The sequence below is a fragment of the Enhydra lutris genome, unplaced genomic scaffold, assembly GCF_002288905.1.
Source record: "Enhydra lutris kenyoni isolate GAN:26980312 unplaced genomic scaffold, ASM228890v2 scaffoldscaffold6, whole genome shotgun sequence".
Lineage (NCBI taxonomy): Eukaryota > Metazoa > Chordata > Mammalia > Carnivora > Mustelidae > Enhydra > Enhydra lutris.
Genome location: NW_019154090.1, coordinates 23,671,437 through 23,691,033, shown reverse-complemented (window position 1 = coordinate 23,691,033; position 19,597 = coordinate 23,671,437). Strand labels below are relative to the sequence as shown.

Below are 19,597 nucleotides of genomic sequence, written 5' to 3'. Positions count from 1 at the left end.
TGGGTTGTTTTTGTTTGTTTTTTTCCTTTAAAGCTTAGATAGTCTTTGTTTAAGTCTCCTTCTCCCCCTTCTCCAGAAGATCCAGGTGTGGCTAATCAGAACATTCCTTTTCCATGCCAGTGATTTGGGAATAGTCATGAGACCTATTGGGAAGTTTGGGAATAGTCACGAGACCTATAACAGGCTGATGAGACATAACCTGGAGGCTTTTGCTGTAACTATTGGAATGAGAAATGTTCTTTCTCTGGGATGGTTTGCTGGAAGGATGGCTGGTGGGGAGCAGGTGTGGAGAGGATCTGATAGAGAGTGAATTCAAACAGAAGAAAGTAGAGTCATGGAAGAAAGAGAGAGAGACAGACTACAGCCTGGCAATGTGGATGGAGCTCTGGACCCAGCAGACTTACAGCCAGTACTCTGCTGGACTTCTCAGTTAAGTCCATTTGAGATGGGCATTTATCACATAGCCATACCTCTAGGACTCAGCATAGGTTCTGACATAGAACAGCACTCTGTGAATGTAGAATGAATGATGGACCAACTCAATTCCCACAACCTTATGGCAGAGAAACATATAATCACCCCAATGGTACAGATGAGAGAATCACAGAGTTGGTTCGTGTATCCTCACCTTGAAAATAATTTTCCATTTGGAGTTTTGAATTACTGACAACAGTTTTCAGAACCCATTACTACCTCAGATTAAGAGTCTTTGGGGTTGTTTGGTAAGCCCTTGTGTTAATATCTCCAGTCCCGATAGTGACCAGTGAAGGAAGGTTTCCTTCAGTCCCTAGTGAACCCAAGAGCAGGGTGGGATTGTGGGCTTGGGAAAACTGAGGCTGATCCTGGGTCTCTGCCAGGACTGGGAGGGACAGGTCAAGGCTCTGCACAGGTTGGCACCAGCCCTGGGGGACCCAAGGACACCTCTCTCAGTCAAGATAGAACAGCTCTATCATCCCTGGGGTCCTTTGTGCTGCATCCTGTCAACTGCTCCCACCCCAAACAACCACTGATCTGATTCCTGCCACCAGAAGTTAGTTTTGTCCATTAGAGAATCTTAAGTAAATGGAATCATCAGTACATTTATGTAGAAAGACAGACAGAGAGGGAAGGAAAGGGAAGAAGATGTCCCTGCAGTGGGGTCCTTCAGGGCAGGGGGGCTCCCCAAGTGCTCACCTCGGCCACCATCTCCAGTGTGAGATTGCCTCCTGCATAGAAGGCGGCGGGGCCAGAGGTGCCCAGCACATCCAGCACTGCGGCCAGGTCAGGCCGACGCAGCAGTGAGCCCGGTAGTGGCGGGTGGCCCAATGGCAGGAATGTCTCACGGAAACGCTCAGATGCATTGGGCGGAGGCTGTTCGGCCAGGGCACGGGCTGTAAGCAAGGACGGGAAGCTGGGCAGGGGGCTGAGATACGCCACAGGTGAGGTGGCTGAGTGGCTGGCCCTAAGAGCTCCAGCACCCCCAGGAGCATGTTATGGGGGAGATGGGGGGTGTATATGGGCCCTTCTCATATCCCCTCATTTGAGGCTGCATCCCTGTGAGGTAGGATGGGTGGGGAGGGAGCTAAAGGAGCAAATGAAAGAGAGGTGCTTTCTGGCTTGGGCCCCAAATCTTAGAGGTTCCCCTTCCACCTCCCATCAACCTCATGCCTTTCCCCCACCCCCAGGCCCCACTGACCTAGATCATGGGTCACGTTGAAGCCATCTTGGGCCACAGCTGCTGCGAAGGCCAGGACTTGGGACCATGGCAGCCTGGGGGGGCCGGAGAGCAGGGGTGGAGGAGATCCTGGGGGGAGGAGGAGGGGTCCTGGGGGAAAGGGGGTTCCTGGGAAGGAGAGTCCTGGCAAGGGAAGGGGATATTAGGAGGGGGAGTTGGGAAGGAAAGAATCCAGGATGGTAGGAAAAGGCCACCCAAGGAGAGATGCAGGCAGAGGCCCCTGGTCCCCAGGGGGAGGGTCTTTACCTGCCATAGAGCTGGTGAGCTTCATGTAGCCCCTTCACCATTCCGGGGACCCCCACCAAGAGCCCAGGCTGGGCAAGGCGGGCAGGCGAGGGAGAGAGGAGACCAGGTCACTGGAAGGGGGGGGCTGGGCTGAACTCCGCAGAGCCCCAAGCCAGGGATGGGGGCTGGCACAGGGGAAAGACACAGGCCAAGTATCCCAGAGGAGGGACAAGCTCTCCCCAAGCAGGCATCCCTCCCATTTCCCTGACTTACTATCAGCAAATACAGAAAGGCTTCCTTTATCTATCATAGTTGAGCGATTTATAAATTAAGCAAACCCTTTTAAGAGCCAAGATGTGACCAATTTAGATGGAAACTTGTCTACATTGGATTTTATCTACTCCTACCTTTTAAAATAATAGACAAGGGACTTTCATTTAACCTTTCCATGATCACATCACCATTACTCAGCTGTGATAACTCAGGCATGTGTTTGGCTTTTGCCACTGCAGCAAATATTTATTTTTCCAAGTTATTCTATTTCTTCTGGATAGTGGGTTTGCCTTTTGCAGTTCCTCCTTAATCTTCCAATATGCTGTGTGCTGGGAAAGTTATGGTCAACAGGCTTTGAATGAAATGTGTGAGTTATAGTGCAGGAACTTTGCAATCTCTCAGGCTGCTCAGGCATCATGATAGGCCAGTTTGCCAGGGAAGTAAGGTGCTACTGTACTGCCCGTTATCAACCATACAGATCTTTTGGTTCATTATTTTATCTGGGGGACTGCCTATCTCCTTCATAGCTTTAAGAGTGTCTTGCTTCACTCTTTTCCTCACTTCCATAATAATTACTCAGCAAAGTAATGTTTGGGTTAGCAGAAGGGCAGTGAAGGGAGACCACCCCTGGACTCTCTCTTCTCACCAGGGTCCCCACCTTGGTTTCCCAGGATCTCTGCAGGGCCTCTTCCCTGAGGGCCCCTGGTGCAGACTCCCGGAAATCAATTAGGTGGCTCTCATTTCTTCTGATGTCGTGGACCAGCATCACGCCCCCACTGGGAGAGACACAGAAGGAGAGGTTGATAAGGTACTACCTCTCTAAACAATTAACCTGCCTCTCTTTCATCCCCAGTGGTGATGGCTGTAGGCTGTTTGTCACAGGAGTCACATGTCTGAGCCCCTTCTAGCAGGGATTTGGAGACTTAGCCACTATATGAGGGTAGGGAATGAAATCAAGGGGGTTGGAGGCCCAGAGACCATGGACCTCTTCTGGCCTGTTACTGGAGACTTTAATCCCTGATTAGGGAAAACCCAGAGACTGGAAGAGCAAGATGTTCTACCTCCTGTCCCCACCCTAGACCACAGCTGGACCCTGGCCAGCTTCCTGCACCTGCCTCCACCATATGCCCCAGCTCCCCCTCCCAGGACTGAATTATGTAAGGATGGACTGTATACAACCAAAAGGGGACCTTCTTTGGTAGGTCCTGCAGGGCTGGTCTTGCAGGAGCCAAGATACGGACTTTGTCAGCTTGTCCCTTTTCTGTGGCTTGTTTCCATCTAAGATGGGAGCTGCATCTGAGATGGTTGGCCTGTGGCCAAGTAACATAATAGGGAAGGCAGGACAGATAAACAATAGGGAGTGGTAGGAACTATGGCCAATTGGACAGCACAAGTCATGCTATTCCGCTCCAGATAATTGCAGCCATGTGGGAATGGGGGCCCAGTGTTACCAGGTCTTCAGATGGTTCCAGAGATATTAAAAATCTGGATTTTTATGAAAATTCTCAACTTTTTAACAATAGTAAACAAATTTTTAATATAAAATTATAAGTGTGGAAACCAAACTAATCTGTATGGTAGGTATGGTCTATGTGTGGCCGGTTTATAATCTGTTTTAAGAGTTCTCAGCCTGTGATGTATTTTTGGAGGATGGAGGGTCCATAGCTTTCATCATGCTCACAGGATTTGTTTTAAGGATTTGTAAACCCTAAAAGTTAAAGTATTCCTGCCTTAATTAGTGACAGTATACCCCCACCTGTGCACCTTACTTTATGGTTTACAAAAGCCTTCACCGAGTTAAGGAAAAAACAAACAAACAACAAGCTTGTGAAAACACCTCCTCTGACTCCATGTAAGGAGAAGGGGTTAAAATTGGGTGTAGAAAGACAAAATGCAAGGAGTTAGGGCCCAGCTGCCCCTCTGGTCAAACTCGAAGACCCCCACATGAGGCCTACAGACCAGGAACACAGAAGTAGGCCTGGGGGACCCCAACCTCCACAGCTGGGAGCACCTTACCCGCCTAGGCCAGAACTGTGCGGAGCCACGATCCCCAAACACAAGGCTGCTGCCACAGCGGCATCCACAGAAGATCCCTGTTTACTGAGCACCTCGATGCCCAGTGACGTGCAATGGGCGGCATCAGTCACCACGGCACCCTGATGAAAGATCTGGGAAGGGAAAGTGGACCAGGTGGGGGCAGTAGGATACCTCTGCCTCCTTAAGGCACCTCCACCAACCCCAGAACCTCCACTGGTGTCGGGGGTGGGAGTCCCGCCTTCTTGTCCCTTACAACTCTTCCTAGGTCGCCTCCAGTGCCTCTTCCATGATCAGATCACTTCCTTGCTCTGTCCCATTCATACCCTGAGCTCCTCCCTTTGGGACCTTCCTCTCCCGTCCCATTGCCCTCTCTCCTTAACGTTTGCTGGCTCCCTCCCCCACTCAGCCAGTCTGCAATCCAAGCAATTCAATTCCCACGGTCTCAAGAGCTTTCCCCCTCCCTCTTCTCCAGTTTCCTTCTCCTGTCCACCAGCCCCAACCCCCTTACCTGAGGGTCTCCGAAGTAAATCTGCATGACCAGCGCCACAGTGACACCCGTGGCAAAAGTGAGGCAGGCTGTGACAATGACTGTGAGTCCGTCCTGGCGGCAGGAGCACTCGGCCGCTGCCGCGGAGAAAGGGTCCTTGCGCGTCTCCCGAAGTGGGGACCCGTCCTGGCTGCCCATCTCCGACGACGTGGATGGCAGCCGCTGCAGCCTTGCTGACTTCAGGAAGGAGTCCGGGTCTGCAGGCAGCAACCAGGTGGGTCTGGGCACCTTACCTGGCCCCGCCCCCCCCCCCCCCCGCTGTTTTGGTTCCCCCCCCCCCCCCCCCCCCTAAGCCAACCCCCCTAGACAGTACTGCTCACCCTGTGGTGTCTCCCCAACGTACCCCAGAACAGGTTGGGGGAAGTCCTGGCTGAGTAGAGACAGGAGCCCTCAGCTGCGAGGCAGGGGGCTGGATGTCTGGCCCCTATGCCAAACTTTCTGAGACCTGAGACCCACTCAGGACCTAGGACAAACACTTCCTGGAATGGAGGGGGTTTGGGCCCTCCCTAGAAACCAGATCCTGCTCCAGCTGGGGCCCAGCCTGCTGTGTCAAGGAAGTAGCTACATAAACTGAATGGACAGACCCTGGCTTCCGATCTTGCTTGGCTTGTCCATTCACTCACTCAACAAATATGGAGGGCCTGCTATGGGTCTGTCTCTATGCTAGCTCCTAGGAGAAAGGAATAGACAGTTTCTGCCCTCATGAGGTTCACAGACCAGTAGAAGAAAAGAAACACGTAAACAAAGGAGTATATCATTACAACTTGCGGCAAGTGCTATGAAGAAAAAGAAGGATGGAACGATAGAAAATAATGGGTGTGTGTCGGGGGCTGCTTAGCAGGGATTTGGCAAGGCTTCTCAGTGGAAGTGACTTTTAAGCTGAGAACTAAGGGATGAGGAGCTAGCCATATGTAGACCAAGAAGTGAGTGTGTAGAGTGTTCCAGAAAGAAGGAGCAGTAGGTGCAAAGGGCCCTAAGGTAGGCATAAGCTTGGTGCAATAGGAAAAAAAACAAACAAAACTGAGGCCTGGATGGCTCTGGTGTAGTGAACAAGAGGAAAGAATAGTATGGTGGAGGCTAGGCCAGGTGCACAGGGCCCTGTGGGCCTTGTGAGAAGCTTGGATTTAATCCTAGGAACCATGGAAGGGTATTTCAGAGTTTTAAGCAAGAACCAGAAGCCATCTGTTTTGTATTTTAAAAAGATCCCTCTGGCTGCTCTCTGAAGAATGAGTCTAAGGACAGTAAGAGTGGAGACAGGGGAGACCTCAAAGCCCCTTACTTGTTGGGTGACTATGAATGAGTCACTTCAAGTCATGAGCCTCATTTTCCTCATCCTAATACTGGAGCTAATCCCTAACTGGCCAAATGGGTGTAAGGATTCCGTGAGACGATGTCTACCTGCACCCTCTAGTTATTTCCATTCCTTTTCCACCTTGGCCAGGGCTGAGACCCTCTTCCTTCCCTCCCATAGTTTCCCTCCTCTGGGTTATATTAGCCTTGAAACCAGTTCTCTAAAGGTCCTGTGTATTTGTGAAAAGTAAAGAAATCGTCTGGTACCTTGACCTTAATACCCTTGCTGTGTATGTACAATGTGTTTTAAAAAGTCCATTCATTCAATAAATATTTTTTGAGCACTTGCTACTATACACTAGGAGTATAACCCCTTTAAAAAGTCTGTAGGATGACGCTGAAAACTGACTATTAGATTTTCCTATTTGAAATACTATCATGGTTCATCAATATGAACATTATAAAAATCCAAGCTCCTTGACCTGGCATTCAAGGCCCTTTATAATCCACACTCCCCTCTTTTGTGTAAATAAGAAGCCACATACATATATGCCACATACATATATAGAGAACTTTTAGAAAATATTTACGGTGGTTACTTTTGGGGAAAGATACTGAAGGTGGGAATGAGATGGGGTAGGAGAATTTTTTCTTTGAAAATTTTAGTACATATATATTTCTTTTTTTTTTCAAAATCAATGCATATATAACATTTTATTTTATTTTTTTTAAGTAATCTCTACACCCAACATGGGGCTCAAACTCACAACCCTGAGATCAAGAGTTGTACTCTACACAGACTGAGCCAGCCAGGCGCTCCCAAATTAACACACATATTTTTAAATAAAGAGGAAAAATTGCACACAGATAAGAATGGAGAAGAGGACTTCTACTTTTCCTCATTGTATTCTCTCTCTCTCTCTTTTTTTTTCCTTTGAACCATAAACATGTAATTTATTTTAAAATTTTTATTTAAAAAAAGAAACTTGTCTTCTGGAAGCCTCCCTCAGCTGATCATGCTTGCCTCTACCCCTCAGCACCACACAGTCTATAAAAAAACTGGAATTCATTCAACAAACATGTTAAATACCTACTGCAGGCAAAGAATTCTCCTTGGTCCCTAGAGGTTTCAAAAGAAGTGCAGAAAATGGCTTTGAACTTACATTTATTGATGGTGACTATATTCCAAGCACTTTCCATACATTCCCCTCATTGAAGCACTCCCATAACTTGTTGAAATAGGCCTATTCTCTCCATTTTACAGATGAGGAAATTTAAGGCTGGAAAAGGTGATCTTGCCCATTTAACGTCATAAAATGAATAAATGGCAGAAGCAAAAGTAACTCAAAACCTGTCTTCCATTGCTCCACAAGGTATCAGGAGTCATTTCCACGTTCAAAAACCAACCTTACAAGCTAATTCTACCTGATACTTGCAGGTACTTGTCCTTAAATCTGTTTTCTCTAATCAGCCATGAGGGACCAAGAGGGGAAGTGATATGGCTCTATCAGAGTTGAACCTATTCAAGACTTTTTATCCCATCAGTCAATCATTAAGTTATTCATTTATTCAACAAAAATATTTACTGAGTACTCTACTGTGTAAGCACTAGGGCAATAATACCATTGATTTTACTGATGTGTAAAAGCAACAGCAGGACACTGGGAAAAGGTGAGTTTGGAATCAGAAGAAACAAGTCTTTTGGGAGAAAGACGATGAGTTTAATTTTGGTAATTCTAAATTTGTGGGACACCAATAGGAGTTGTCTGGAAGCAACTGGCCTAGTATGCATCTGATTTTTATTTGATTAGATGCCATTTCCAATCAATTTTCCATTTCAAAACACTATCTCCTCTCTCTCATTTCTTATTCACTCATTCCTGTCCAGAGTGAGTATATGACCTAGGCCTAGCCCATAACAGGTACCTCTCTACAGTCACTGGTTCAGCGACAGGTATGTGATCAGCACCAGGTCTGTGACACTCAAACTTAGTTCTATTGCTGGAACTAATGGGAAAGAGAAACGCTTTCTTTCTGTTTAGATTATTAAAATGGTAAGGTGTAAACCTGCTGCTACTGGGCGCATCTTGCTCCTACAGAATGAAAGGTCTGAAGATGAAGACCATAAAAAGGAAGGCAAAGCAAAAGACAAAAGCCAATTCCTTTTTAGGTACCTTGATCTAGCTATGCCTCAGGCCCCACATCCCTGAATTTTTCAGTTATGCTACGCAATAAAATTCTCTTTTAAGATTAGGTCAGTTTTAAATAATTTTTTTTAAATTTATTTATTTGACAGACAGAGATCACAAGCAGGCAGAGAGAGAGGAGGAAACAGGCTCCTTGCCGAGCAGAGAGCCCGATGCGGGGCTCGATCCCAGGACCCTGAGATCATGACCTGAGCCGAAGGCAGCGGCTTAACCCACTGAGCCACCCAGGCGCCCCATGATTAGGTCAGTTTTAAATGAGTTTATGACAGAAGAATCCTGAACAGAGTTGCCTTGGCAATTCTAGAGATAAGGAGTGAGATCTTGTTTGGAAACTGAGGTCATCCCTGGCTTGCTTATTCCCTTAAGGGCAGAATCATTAAAGACTTTTTTGAACCAAGGAATAACATGATCAGAAGTTCAGGGTGGTGGATAGATTGGGGTTGGTGGGGAGGGGCAGGGAGGGGGCAGGGAGTAGCTAGAAGCCTATGGGTAATACAGGTAAGAGAGGATGGGGTCTTAGTCTCCAGTGGTGATGGCAGGGATGATGAGATGGATTGCAAGATACTTAGGAGGACAGAGAGCATCTGATCACTTTGGGAAGTAAGAGGAAGGAAGGAAGTCATGGATAGCTCCTGGGCTTCTACCTTGGAGATTGGATGAATGGCAGTGTTATTAACTGAGAATGACACTGGGGGAAGGGCAGGTTTGGGGATGAGATGAATTCAGCATAGTACATCCTGAAGGTGAGGCACTTGTAGGACATCTAGAGGCCAATGCCTGGGACAGAGAGGAACTCATGGACCTGGAGCTCAGAAGAGAGTCAAGAATCTCCCCAACTTTGAAGTGGTTACCATTTTCCGGAGGGTTTCCTGTGGGGTAGCTGGCATTTGGTTCTGGGGAGTGGCAGGCTAGAGGCTAGCTGGGCACAACCAAGGTACTGGGTAAGAGGATAGGGCAGCATTAGTAAGTAGTACCTCCAGGTTGAGAACATAGGAGATCATGTCAGTCAACAGGCTAGTCCAGCTGGTTAAAGGAACCTTGGGGCTTAGAAGTAGTGGTCTGAGACATAGCTTTGAAATGACTACATAGATACGATGGTAAGGGTCCTTGGAACATTAGTGCACAACCGTGGCATAAGGTGCAGATTCCCAGAAACTCAGGCGACAGGGGTCTCTGCTGGATTTTTGTAAAGATGAGAGCAGAACCTGTCGTAATTCTCCAAGGTACTCCCTGAGGCTTGAGAACTCCCTCCCCTGCTATTCTTTCATCCTGAGATCTCTTTCATGCCTTTATTTATTCAACAATTTTTATTGAGCACTTAGCACTGTGCTGGACATTGGAGAAAGGATGGCGAAAAACAGTCACAATCCTGTCTTCATAGGACTTAGAGACATGGAGTAACCACTTGATTGCTCAAATAATCACAGACTTGATAATTGCTAGGTCATTTATAGGGAGCCAGGAGAAAACATGTCAGGGGCTTCCAATCTCCAGGTTAGGAGAGATAGGCATTCCCAGTAGAGCTGGAAGAGGAACCTGAGGCCCAGGTCAGGGTAGATGTGCCCACTGTCATACAGTGAGTCAAGGCAGTGCTGGAACCAGAAGTAGCATTCCTGACCCCTGGAAAAAGGTCCTGGTTTCAGGCTGTTATTCACCAGGACACATCTTTCCACTACTTTCCCTATGCCAGGGTTATTCTCTCTGGAAAAGAAGTTTTGACCTGCAGCTTGGATATCTGATACCCATAAGCCTCCCCCGCCTTCCCTACTCTTCCCTCCAGGTAGGCTACAGTCTAGTTAGGCTGGCAAGGGCTGCTAGTAAGGGCCAGATGACTGGAAAATTGTGAAGGGGGAAAGAGTTTGGGGCTGTCAGGATGGGAATAGCTACAGAAGGGCCAGGCTAGAGAAGGCTGGGTCAGAGAAGCACGATCTGCCAGGCTGGTAAGGGAGAGGGCTCAAGTGTAGGCACCGGGAGGAAGAGTGAAGCACAGGGATGCTCTAATGCCAGGAAGTGACGTTGAGGGAAAGAGGGATGGGGGATGGAGCATGAAAAATGGAGAAGAGGATAGAGCTGGGGCACATGGATAGGAGGGAGAGCCCTAAGGGAAGAAATGCTCAGAGAGCTCTTGGCCCTTAGGTCTGCCCCAAGCCCTGTGGCCCCCTCCCTACTCCCACCCTTTGCAGTCCCTTCAAAGGCTGAGAACACAGCAAAATTCTAGAGCCTACTTCGTAGGGGGCAGGGTACCTTACTAACACCCTGGCCTGATCCATGGCTCCAGGAGGGGTGAGGTAATCCACAGGGCAAGGAAGGCACTCTGGTCCCCAAGGACTCTGAGAGGTCATGCAGTCCATCCCCTTGTCTCCCAATATCCACCGCTTACAGAGAGGTGTAAATCATATTTTCCTTACCCCTCCTGGGATGTGAAGAGATTCTTAGCTAAGGTCTCTCCTTCCCACAACCCTTGGCTGTGGGGAAGTTCTTCTCAAGACCTACCTTACCCATCCTGCTGCAGTCTGACTTGATTTCTCCTACCCTGTTCTTTGTGACTAAGGGACGGCCTCTTCTGGGTGATCACAGCTGTTCCTTAGCATCTCCCCTCCAACCTTCCTTCCGTATTAGTTGGTTCTTCCCCAGAGGCAACCCCAAACCCTGCTGCTGCAGTTCCTGGCATCATTCACCCTTGTCGCATCCTAAGCCTCCAAGGCAGAAATGCATCTTCATCCCCACTAGATAACTAACGGAGACAAGGGAGGAGGGAGAGGTCCAGGAGGAAGGGGATGAATTAGGGAGATGGAAGCTGGAGGTGATGCTCCGCGTAGATGGAGGAGGACCGGGGACGTCCCAGGGGGCAGGGACGGGGCCAGCGGGCCTCACCGGTATCGGGGTCTCCCAGGAAGGCGTCCTCGTCCTTGCGGCCCCTCAGAGGGGCCGCGGGCGCGGGCTCGTCCTCCGGCAGCCTCGGGAAGCTGGTGATGCTCATGTAGTCCACCGGCGAGTAGGCGCCCAGGGCGCTCTCCTGACTGGCCTCGTTCTCCGCCGCCATCCTCGCCCGCGCCCCCCAGCAACGCAGCGCCTGCCGGAAGTGGTCCGGCGGGGGCGGGGGCGGGTGGAGGGCGGGGCCTGAGCTCTTGGGTTGCCAGGAGGGGGCGCCTCACCACATCCCCCGCTGGCGTCCGGCTCTGCTTAAACACCCCTCCGTGCAGCGCTGTCAGCCTGCAGTGCACCGGCAGGTGGGCGGAGTGCCGTGTGGACCGAGAACCTGAAGGGCGGCGGGTCCTGGAGAAAGCGCGGAGGCTGTGGGGGAGGGATGGAGAAGAGCGCTGCAAGCGCGACCTTAGTGGCTTGGGACACTTTAATGCAGCCCGGGGGCCAAACCCCTTCCTCCTTCCAGATTGAGCTAGAATCCGCCTCAGACCCCAGACTCTCTCCTCAACCCCCAGATCCTTCCACTGAACGCAGATCTGGCCTCGACCCTTGATCTTGTCTTTGATCCCAAACTCGGACCACAAACTTGGCCTTGGACCCCAGATCCCTCTTTGGACTCCTAGATCCTACTCTGATCTCAGACTCCTCCTCCGACCCCAGACTCCTCTTTCAAGAGACCCCGCCTTCCCGCGCAAACTCAGCCCCACCCCTGCTTCATCCCCACACTGCTTCTTCACTTAGAGATACCTCCTAGGGTGTCTCTCCTCAGACATCAGATCTATCCCCCGACCTCCAGCACTTCTCAGATTCCTCTTTCAGTCAATCCCTTTTGGGACCCCTGACCTATCAGCATAGGACGGTGAGTCCAAACTTGAGTTTGTGTTAGAATCTTTAAAATCAGATCCCCAGATTCCACCCTAGAGATCATGATTTGTAGGCTGGGATGAAGCTTCTGGAATCTGGATATTTACCATCATTTTAAGAGGTTTAGATGTGGTTCCGGAAAGGACACTTGGAGAAATAACGGTGTTGAGGTATGGCAGGAGTGGGGTGGAGTGTGTGTGTGTGTGGGGGGGGTGATAAAATGGGAGAAGATTGGGTCTCTGTAGTCTAGGTGTCTGGGTTCCAGTCACTCTTCTACCACTTATGAACGGAGCGATATTAGGCAAGACATTTAATCTCCTTGAGTATCAGTTTCCTCATCTGTAAAATGAGAAAATAATAGTATTCATTTCAGATAGTTGCAAAGATTAAATAAAATGTTGGAAAGTGCTTAGTATAGTATGTGGCACCTACTTAATAAATGCCATTATTATTATTATTATCATTATCATTATTATTTCCTTAATCTAGTGAGTTCTCATTTCCTCCAACACAATCCGTTCTCTTCCCACCCTGAGAAATTCCAGCTACACGATAGTTTGCATTACTACCCCATCTCTAAGGATGGGGGGGCTCCCTCTCTTGTGAGGCCTCTTGCCCAAATTTCTTTGCACAGTGCACAGGCAGAGGGAGGGGTCTGATCAAGCCCCTGGGCACACATCCTCTCCTTCTCCAAACCCAGGAGCTAGGCTCAGAGGTAATAACCAGGACTGTTTGAAAATCTACTATGGGCCCAGCAGCTGCAATGCCACCTGTAGACAGTAGGAGGCAGCAGTGTATTGAGAACAGCTTTAGTACTTAGAAGAAGAAGGGCTTGGGGAGAGAAGCGGGGAGAATAGGAGAGGGCTGCCCAGAGCTGGGGCCTGAGGAGGGGAGGAAGCGGAAGAGAATGACTGTCTATACTAGGACTGTGTGTCCATTGCCTGTGCCTTCCTCCCTACAGAGAGGTTCCTGTCTCCTCAGTGAAGTCTGTAAGGCTTGTTATGCTTCAGTGAAGTCTGACCCCCTCCCACGCACACGCATGGGGCTGTCTCCACTAAGTGAGGTCAGTGCTCCTTCAGTGGTGTCCATTTCCTCAGTGTAGTGAAAGGCCCCTTGGTGGTTTGCGTTCTCTCAGTGGGGTCCATGTCTCTTTAGTAAAGTCTATATTTTCTGTAATTCCTAGGAGGAAGTCCATGTCCCCTCAGTAGAATCACAGAACTTCAATGTCATTTTTATGTCCTATTAGCAGGGTCCAGAGGTCTTCACTGAAATCTGAGATCCCTCAGCAAGATCTGCGCTCCCTTAATGGAATGCCTTCAGTATAGTGTGTGTGCCTTCAGTGCGGTTAATGCCTTCTCAATGAAATATCTGCCCAGTCCATGAGGTCTGGACTTCTTTGGAGCCCTGAGACTCTCCTTTCAGAATTGGGGAGGCTCTGGATAATATATCTGACCCAGGAGAGGTGTTTTGTTTTTGTTTTTGTTTTCGGTTTAGGGTGTGCTGGGCTTGTGGTTAGCAGGACAAAGAGCAAGAGAGAAGGTGGGAAGAAAGTCTGGGCCAGATGGGGTCACAAGCCCTGAGTAGGTTTCAGAAGGTGGGGATTGCCTGCTCTGATCCTCAGAATCACCCCTGGAGTTTATCTAAGGAGATTTCCTGCTTTGATAATCTATTCTGTGAACTGATGAAGGCGATCTTCTTGGTAGTGAGTTTAAGGGGAGATAGAGGGTCCTTCCTGGCCTCTCCTTTCTGGAGTGGAAGAGTTGGAGGGAAGCCAGAGTAATTGAACCTGGTTGTGGCAGGTGAGAGGAAATCAAGAGATTGAGAGGGAAAGAAGGGTGTGAGCAATTTTTCCTATTTTGCATAGACTTTAGTATTTTACAGATGTTACCTTCAGCCTGATGAGGAGGGGGAGTCAGGAGACATAGGTTTGGCCCTAACCTGGTTGTTTGCTCTGTGACCTTGCACAGATTGTTTCCTTTTCCTGAGTTTACCATTTGTGTAATGAGGAGGTGGGTTTATTAACAAAGACCTGGATCACCTCCTAGTCTTCACTTCAGTCTTGTACTTTAGATCTGGATGGAAATTTGTGGAGGTAGGGAGAGTGAAGACATATCTTCAGGGGTGGGAGAAAATCTCAGCTGGTCCCAAGGTTAGCAGGGAGGGCATCCCGTCCCCAGGCCGCCCTCAGCGTCGTGGGAGGAGTTTTTCCTGGGGACAGAAGGGAGGGGTTTACTCAGAACTGGGGAATAGTGCTGAGGGGAAGTGTGTCATCCACAAAGGACCCTACTCCACCTAGCTTTCCAACTCGGTGGGGTGACAGGCTTGTGCAATCAGATCACGGGGCGGCTCCATTATGGGCCTGATCCAACTCCTCTCGGTTGCCCAGTTCTTTCCCGTTCGAGCCCCGCCCTAACCCAACTTCTCATCTGTCATTCCAAGACCCCACCCGACCACAGTCACTTCGATCATCCTCCTCTTCTGTCGTATCCAACCTCGTCACTCCCAGTCGCTCCGGGACAGAAGAGGGGCCACCTCCTCAACTGTCACGCCTGGCCCTTCCCCTCCAAGATTCCACCCCTTCTTATCACACCCGGCCCCGCCCCTTCTGCTCTCACTCTGCGGGCCCACCCCTTCCGCTGTCAGCTCCGCCCCCAAGCCTCCGGCAACACTCGACTTTTCCCTCTGCCTTTGCTAACCCTGGTCCCGCCTCCATCGGGCGTGGCTCCGCCCCTCCGGGCTGTTCTCCGCCCGTTTGCCTGCGCCACGCCTCCTCCAACCCAGTCTCTCCTCCTCCCGTAAGGCCCCGCCCCTCGGTCCGCCTGTTTTCCCCGCCTGGGCGACAGGAGCAACAGTGAAGGCTGCTCAGGCGCTCGGAACTTGACGCGATGGGGCTTCCGGAGGAGCGGGGCCGTTGCGGCAGCGGGAGCGCGGAGCGAGAGGAGGCTGGAGCCCGGAACCGGGTGCGGAGTTGGTCCCCGCCGCCCGAGGTCAGCCGTTCCGCGCACGTCCGGTCGCTGCAACGCTACCGCGAGCTGCACCGGCGCTCAGTGGAGCAACCGCGAGGTGAGGCCGGGCCCGGGAGGCCCTGGGCGGGGTCAGCGAGCAGAGAAGTGGGGGTTTCCAGATGAGTGAGAAATTGTGCGCGTGGCGTGGGGAACGAGGATTTCGTGAGGAGATCGGGGTTCCTTGGCGGAGTTGGGGTTTCTCTTGGGAGGTTGAAGCGTCCGTGAAGAGATGGGGAGTGGAGATGGAAAAGGAGTTCCGGGAGTATATGGGGGTTCTATGGGGAGAAGGAGGGTTCCGTGTGGAGATGAGGGTTCCCTAAGAGTTGGAGAGTTCCTTGGGCGGTTTCGTGAGATGGGGCTTCCTTAAGGATAGTGAAAGTTCCATGAGAAAAGGAGAGTTCTCACGTGAAAGATGGGTCCTCGGGAGGTGAAGGGGCACCTTCAGGGGAGGGGAGCTACAGAACTTTGTTCTCTTTCGCGCCAAGTCAGCCTTTGCCTCCTGACACCTTTTAGCCTATGACTTAGTCTCCACTGTTGAGGGACAGTAACCGGTCTGGTTCCCATCCTGGGACCCCCCCAAATTAGTAACCGAGTCCCAGATCTGTTTTTCATGTTTCAGAAATCCCAGTGGAAATTACACAATGTAAGACTGAACAAGTCACTAAAATGCCACTTTTTTTTTTTTTTTTAAGGTTAGGCTGGGATTGTAATAACTCAGAAATTCTGATAAGAAATAAAGATAGACATGTCTTTAGTAATGTGTAGGGAAAATTCTTTACTCTTGCCCTCAGTCTGCTTAAGGTGTCAAAACTGTACCTGAGTTGGGAGGCAGCATTATGTTTGGCAGTGGATAAGCATGGGCAATGAATCAAACCCACAAAAATCTAGATTTAGATCTTTTTTTAAAAAAAGATTTTATTTATTTGAGAGAGTGAGAGAGAGCATGAAAAGGGAGAAGGTCAGAGGGAGAAGCAGATTCCCTACGGAGCTGGGAGCCCTATGTGGGACTGGATACGGGAACTCCAAGATCATGAGATTATGACCTGAGCTGGAGGCAGTCACTTAACCAACTGAGCCACCCAGGTGCCACCTCATTGCATGATCTTAAACAAAGTTTTAAACCTGTCTGAGATTACTTTTCTTCATCTGTAAGATACAGCTAATAGTACTTGCTTCTAGGTTTGTTTGAGGTCTAAAGCGGGTGGTAAGTGTGCATTGTAGAGTCCCTGATGCACAATAGGCATTCAATAAATGGTGGTTAGTTTGATAACAGTAAGAATAACATGGACAAAGCGATTACTGAGTAATGCAAGACAGGATTTAATCAAGTGTAGAGTGGTTCATTGTTACAGGCAGTGTCCAGGTTTGAATCTTCAGACCTATTTTCCTTTCCCTTCCTTCTCTATATTTTTTCCCCATCATGAGTTCATCTGTTTTACATCTATTTCTACAATAATAACGTCTGTATATTTAGCCCTGGGCCCAGGATCCCACTTATGCCCTGGTCCCAGATCTCATAGGTCTATAGACCATTTTATTCGCACATGTTGATGTTATACCATATGTACCATGACTGTGAGTGGGATTTACCAATTTTCCCTCCCAAACCTACTCTCCCCTTAATTTTCTTATCCCTGTCAATGGCAGTATCCCAAACTAAATCTCTTTCATTATCCTCTCCTCTAATAAGATCTGTCAACCATAGATCTTTTCTATCTATATATCTCATTCAAAATTATTTATTGCTTATTGAGCATAAATCCTGTTTGATTTGATATAGAGACTGTTATCCCCATTATAAAAGGAAGAAAACTGAAATGTAGGGAGGTTAACTAACTTGGACAAGGTCACAAAAGCTACAAAGCAGTGGATCTGGGATTTGAAGGTAGTCTAGATTACAGAATCTATACTCCTGATAGCTATACTCTTCCTCTTCCCTGACCCCACAGTCTGCCTTTCACCAAATTCTGTTAAATACTCTTTCAAGGGACACCTGGGTGGCTCAGTTAGTGAAGCTTCTGCCTTCAGCTCAGGTCATGATCCCAGATTTCTGGCATCGAGCCCCCACATCGAGCTCCTTGCTCAGCAGAGAGTCTGCTTCTCCCTCGCCCTCTACTGCCCCTCTGCCTACTTGTTGTGCTCTATCCGTCAAATAAATAAATTTTTAAAAATCTTCAAAAAGTTATTAAATACTCTTTCAGAATGTCTCTGATTACCTTTTCTTCCATTGCCACAGAACTTTTTAATTCAAGGAAGCAGCCTCCTAATTGGTTCTCCCATTCCTCAGTCTCACCGACCTTCGCTCTCTCTCATAGACTTATCTAAAATAAACACTATTAGATTGATATCCAAAATAAACACTGCTTTCATATGTCATTTTATTTATTTATTTATTTTTAAGATTTTGTTTATTTATGTGACAGAGATCACAAGTTGGCAGAGAAGCAGGCAGAGAGAGAGAGAGAGAGAGGAGGAAGCAGGCTTCCCGCTGAGCAGAGAGCCAGATGTGGGGCTCCATCCCAGGACCCTGGGATCATGACCCGAGTCGAGGCAGAGGTTTTAAACCCACTGAGCCACCCAGGCGCCCCTCATACGTCATTTAAAAAACTTCCAGTAGTTCTCTCTTTCTTCCAATTTCAAATTAAAATTCTGCTTTTCTTTCAAGGTCTGGATAACTAGCTCCACCCACCTCTGTATTCTTAACTCCCGCTATTCCTTACCGTACCCTTTATTCTAAACAAGTCATTCTCATTGATATACTGGATACACAAAGGTTTCTTTCCCATTTCCTTGCCTTTTCCCATTTCCTTCTGTTCCTGTCTACCTAGTCAAACTCCACCAACTCCACGCAGCATTCCCTGATCATCTAGTCCATGCTCATCTTTTAATCTTTTCAACAACTTCTGTACTTAGAATTTGTGTCAACAAAACTTTCAGATTTCAACACTGCTACCAAAACAAAACAAAACTAAGTGATCGTAAAACTCAGTTTTTTTCATCCTTATTGATGCACATAAATGTGGTTCATATTTTTACATAATCTATGCCTACTCTTATCACTTAAAAATATTTTTGAGTATATACATGTACTTGATGTAGTTTTTTTTTTTTAAGATTTTATTTATTTATTTGACAGAGATCACAAGTAGGCAGGGAGGCAGGCAGAGAGAGAGTGGGGGTGGAGGGAAGCAGGCTCCCTGCCGAGCAGAGAGCCCGATGTGGGGCTCGATTTGGGGCTCGATGTGGCCCTCAATGTGAGGCTCGATCCCAGGACCCTGGGATCACGACCTGAGCCGAAGGCAGAGGCTTTAACCCGCTGAGCCACCCAGGTGGCCCTACTTGATGTAGTTTTAACAACAGATCTGATTTTGTATACTGGTTTCTAGCTGTGTGGTCCTTGGGAGAGTTTTCTCTGTTTCCTGAGCTTTGGTTTTCTTATCTATAAAATTAGGATAATGTGTATTTCTTAGGGCCATATAAAAATTTAATGAGGCCTTTTGCCTTATTGCATCCAAGAGAAAAAGATGAATCCCAGCAGCTCTCCTGGAGCCATATTACGAAGTTTGGTCAGGGTTCTCCTTGCTGCCTATGCTCAAAACATCATGCTCTGATTGGGCAACACAGCCTCAATACGGGCTGCCAGTGTTTCCATCAATACACAAAGGATATAAGCTTCATTAAGTTGGATTAAGTAAGCTTCTTTGAATGGGTCATCCAAGATACCTACCTTAACTGCAAATATCCAGGATAACTATTTTAATGCTAACTCATTTACATAAAATAAAAATCCTTCAATTATGAGTGTTTTAATATGAAAAAAAAAGATTCAATGAGCGGCACATGTCTGGCTCAGTCAGTAGAGCCTGTGAGTCTTGATCTTGGGGTTTTGAGTTCAAGACCCACCTTGCATGTAGAGAAGAAAATCTTTTTGACAAAAAGATTCGGTGAGATTAGCCCAGTGCCCGGTACAGGAATGGCATACCACCTCCCATTTGCTCTCTTTAGTGGCCATTTAGTCTTCTGTTATATTACTACCAGTACTACTAGTTTTCATCAGGTTTTTTTTTTTTTTTTTTTTAACTGTTGGGTTCTTGGGTTGTTTCCAATTTCACTGTTATAAATAGTGTTACTATAAACATGTCTTTAGCAATCACTTCATTTTTTCTTTGGCATTTTTTTCTTATAGTGTGTTCTCCAAAATTGAGTTAGCAGATGAAAGGGTATAAAAAATTTTATGTCTCTTGTCAGTCATTGCCCTGGTGTCCAGTAAGATTATGACAATTTCTTACAATGCCATTATCATATAAGAGTATCTCTTTTACAGTGCCACTCTGGCACTGGGTTTATCTTTTTATTTTTTAAATCTTCGTTAGTTTTATAGGTACATAATGGCACCTTGGAAATGACTTAATTTGGATTTCTTGAATTGATTGCAAGTTTTACATCATATAATTTAGCTTTCAACTATATTCTGTTTTGCATGTTCAGAAGTATTTCATACGTCCGTCTT

At 48.0% G+C, this 19,597-nt stretch overlaps 2 protein-coding genes across 3 annotated transcripts in view; one reads left to right on the top strand and one right to left on the bottom strand.

Moving 5' to 3' along the window:
- Positions 1 to 1,143: 1,143 nt before the first annotated feature.
- LOC111141543 (gamma-glutamyltransferase 7) lies at positions 1,144 to 11,336 on the bottom strand. Its single transcript, XM_022494159.1, has 7 exons — positions 11,168 to 11,336; positions 4,758 to 4,993; positions 4,229 to 4,380; positions 2,871 to 2,988; positions 1,961 to 2,028; positions 1,676 to 1,749; positions 1,144 to 1,370 (listed from the first exon to the last, which is right to left on the bottom strand). The coding sequence occupies exons 1-7, from the start codon at positions 11,334 to 11,336 to the stop codon at positions 1,144 to 1,146; spliced, it is 1,044 nt and encodes a 347-aa protein (XP_022349867.1).
- Positions 11,337 to 14,920: 3,584 nt separating this feature from the next.
- Positions 14,921 to 19,597, top strand: part of LOC111141334 (acyl-CoA synthetase short chain family member 2) — a 47,114-nt gene continuing 42,437 nt past the window's right edge. For both annotated transcript variants that reach the window (XM_022493799.1, XM_022493798.1), the window contains exon 1: positions 14,921 to 15,145. In XM_022493799.1, the coding sequence (XP_022349507.1) occupies positions 14,968 to 15,145 (178 nt within the window). In that variant the 5' untranslated portion in view covers positions 14,921 to 14,967. The remainder of the gene's footprint in view (positions 15,146 to 19,597) is intronic.

Excerpts from the sequence above, each read along its gene's own strand:
- LOC111141543 (XM_022494159.1), bottom strand. The coding sequence starts at position 11,336 with ATGGCGGCGGAGAACGAGGCCAGTCAGGAGAGCGCCCTGGGCGCCTAC. Across the intron at positions 4,994-11,167 it reads CCTGGGAGACCCCGATACCG|ACCCGGACTCCTTCCTGAAG; the intron begins GTGAGGCCCGCT and ends TGCTGCCTGCAG. Across the intron at positions 2,029-2,870 it reads AGAGATCCTGGGAAACCAAG|CCTGGGCTCTTGGTGGGGGT; the intron begins GTGGGGACCCTG and ends CGCCTTGCCCAG.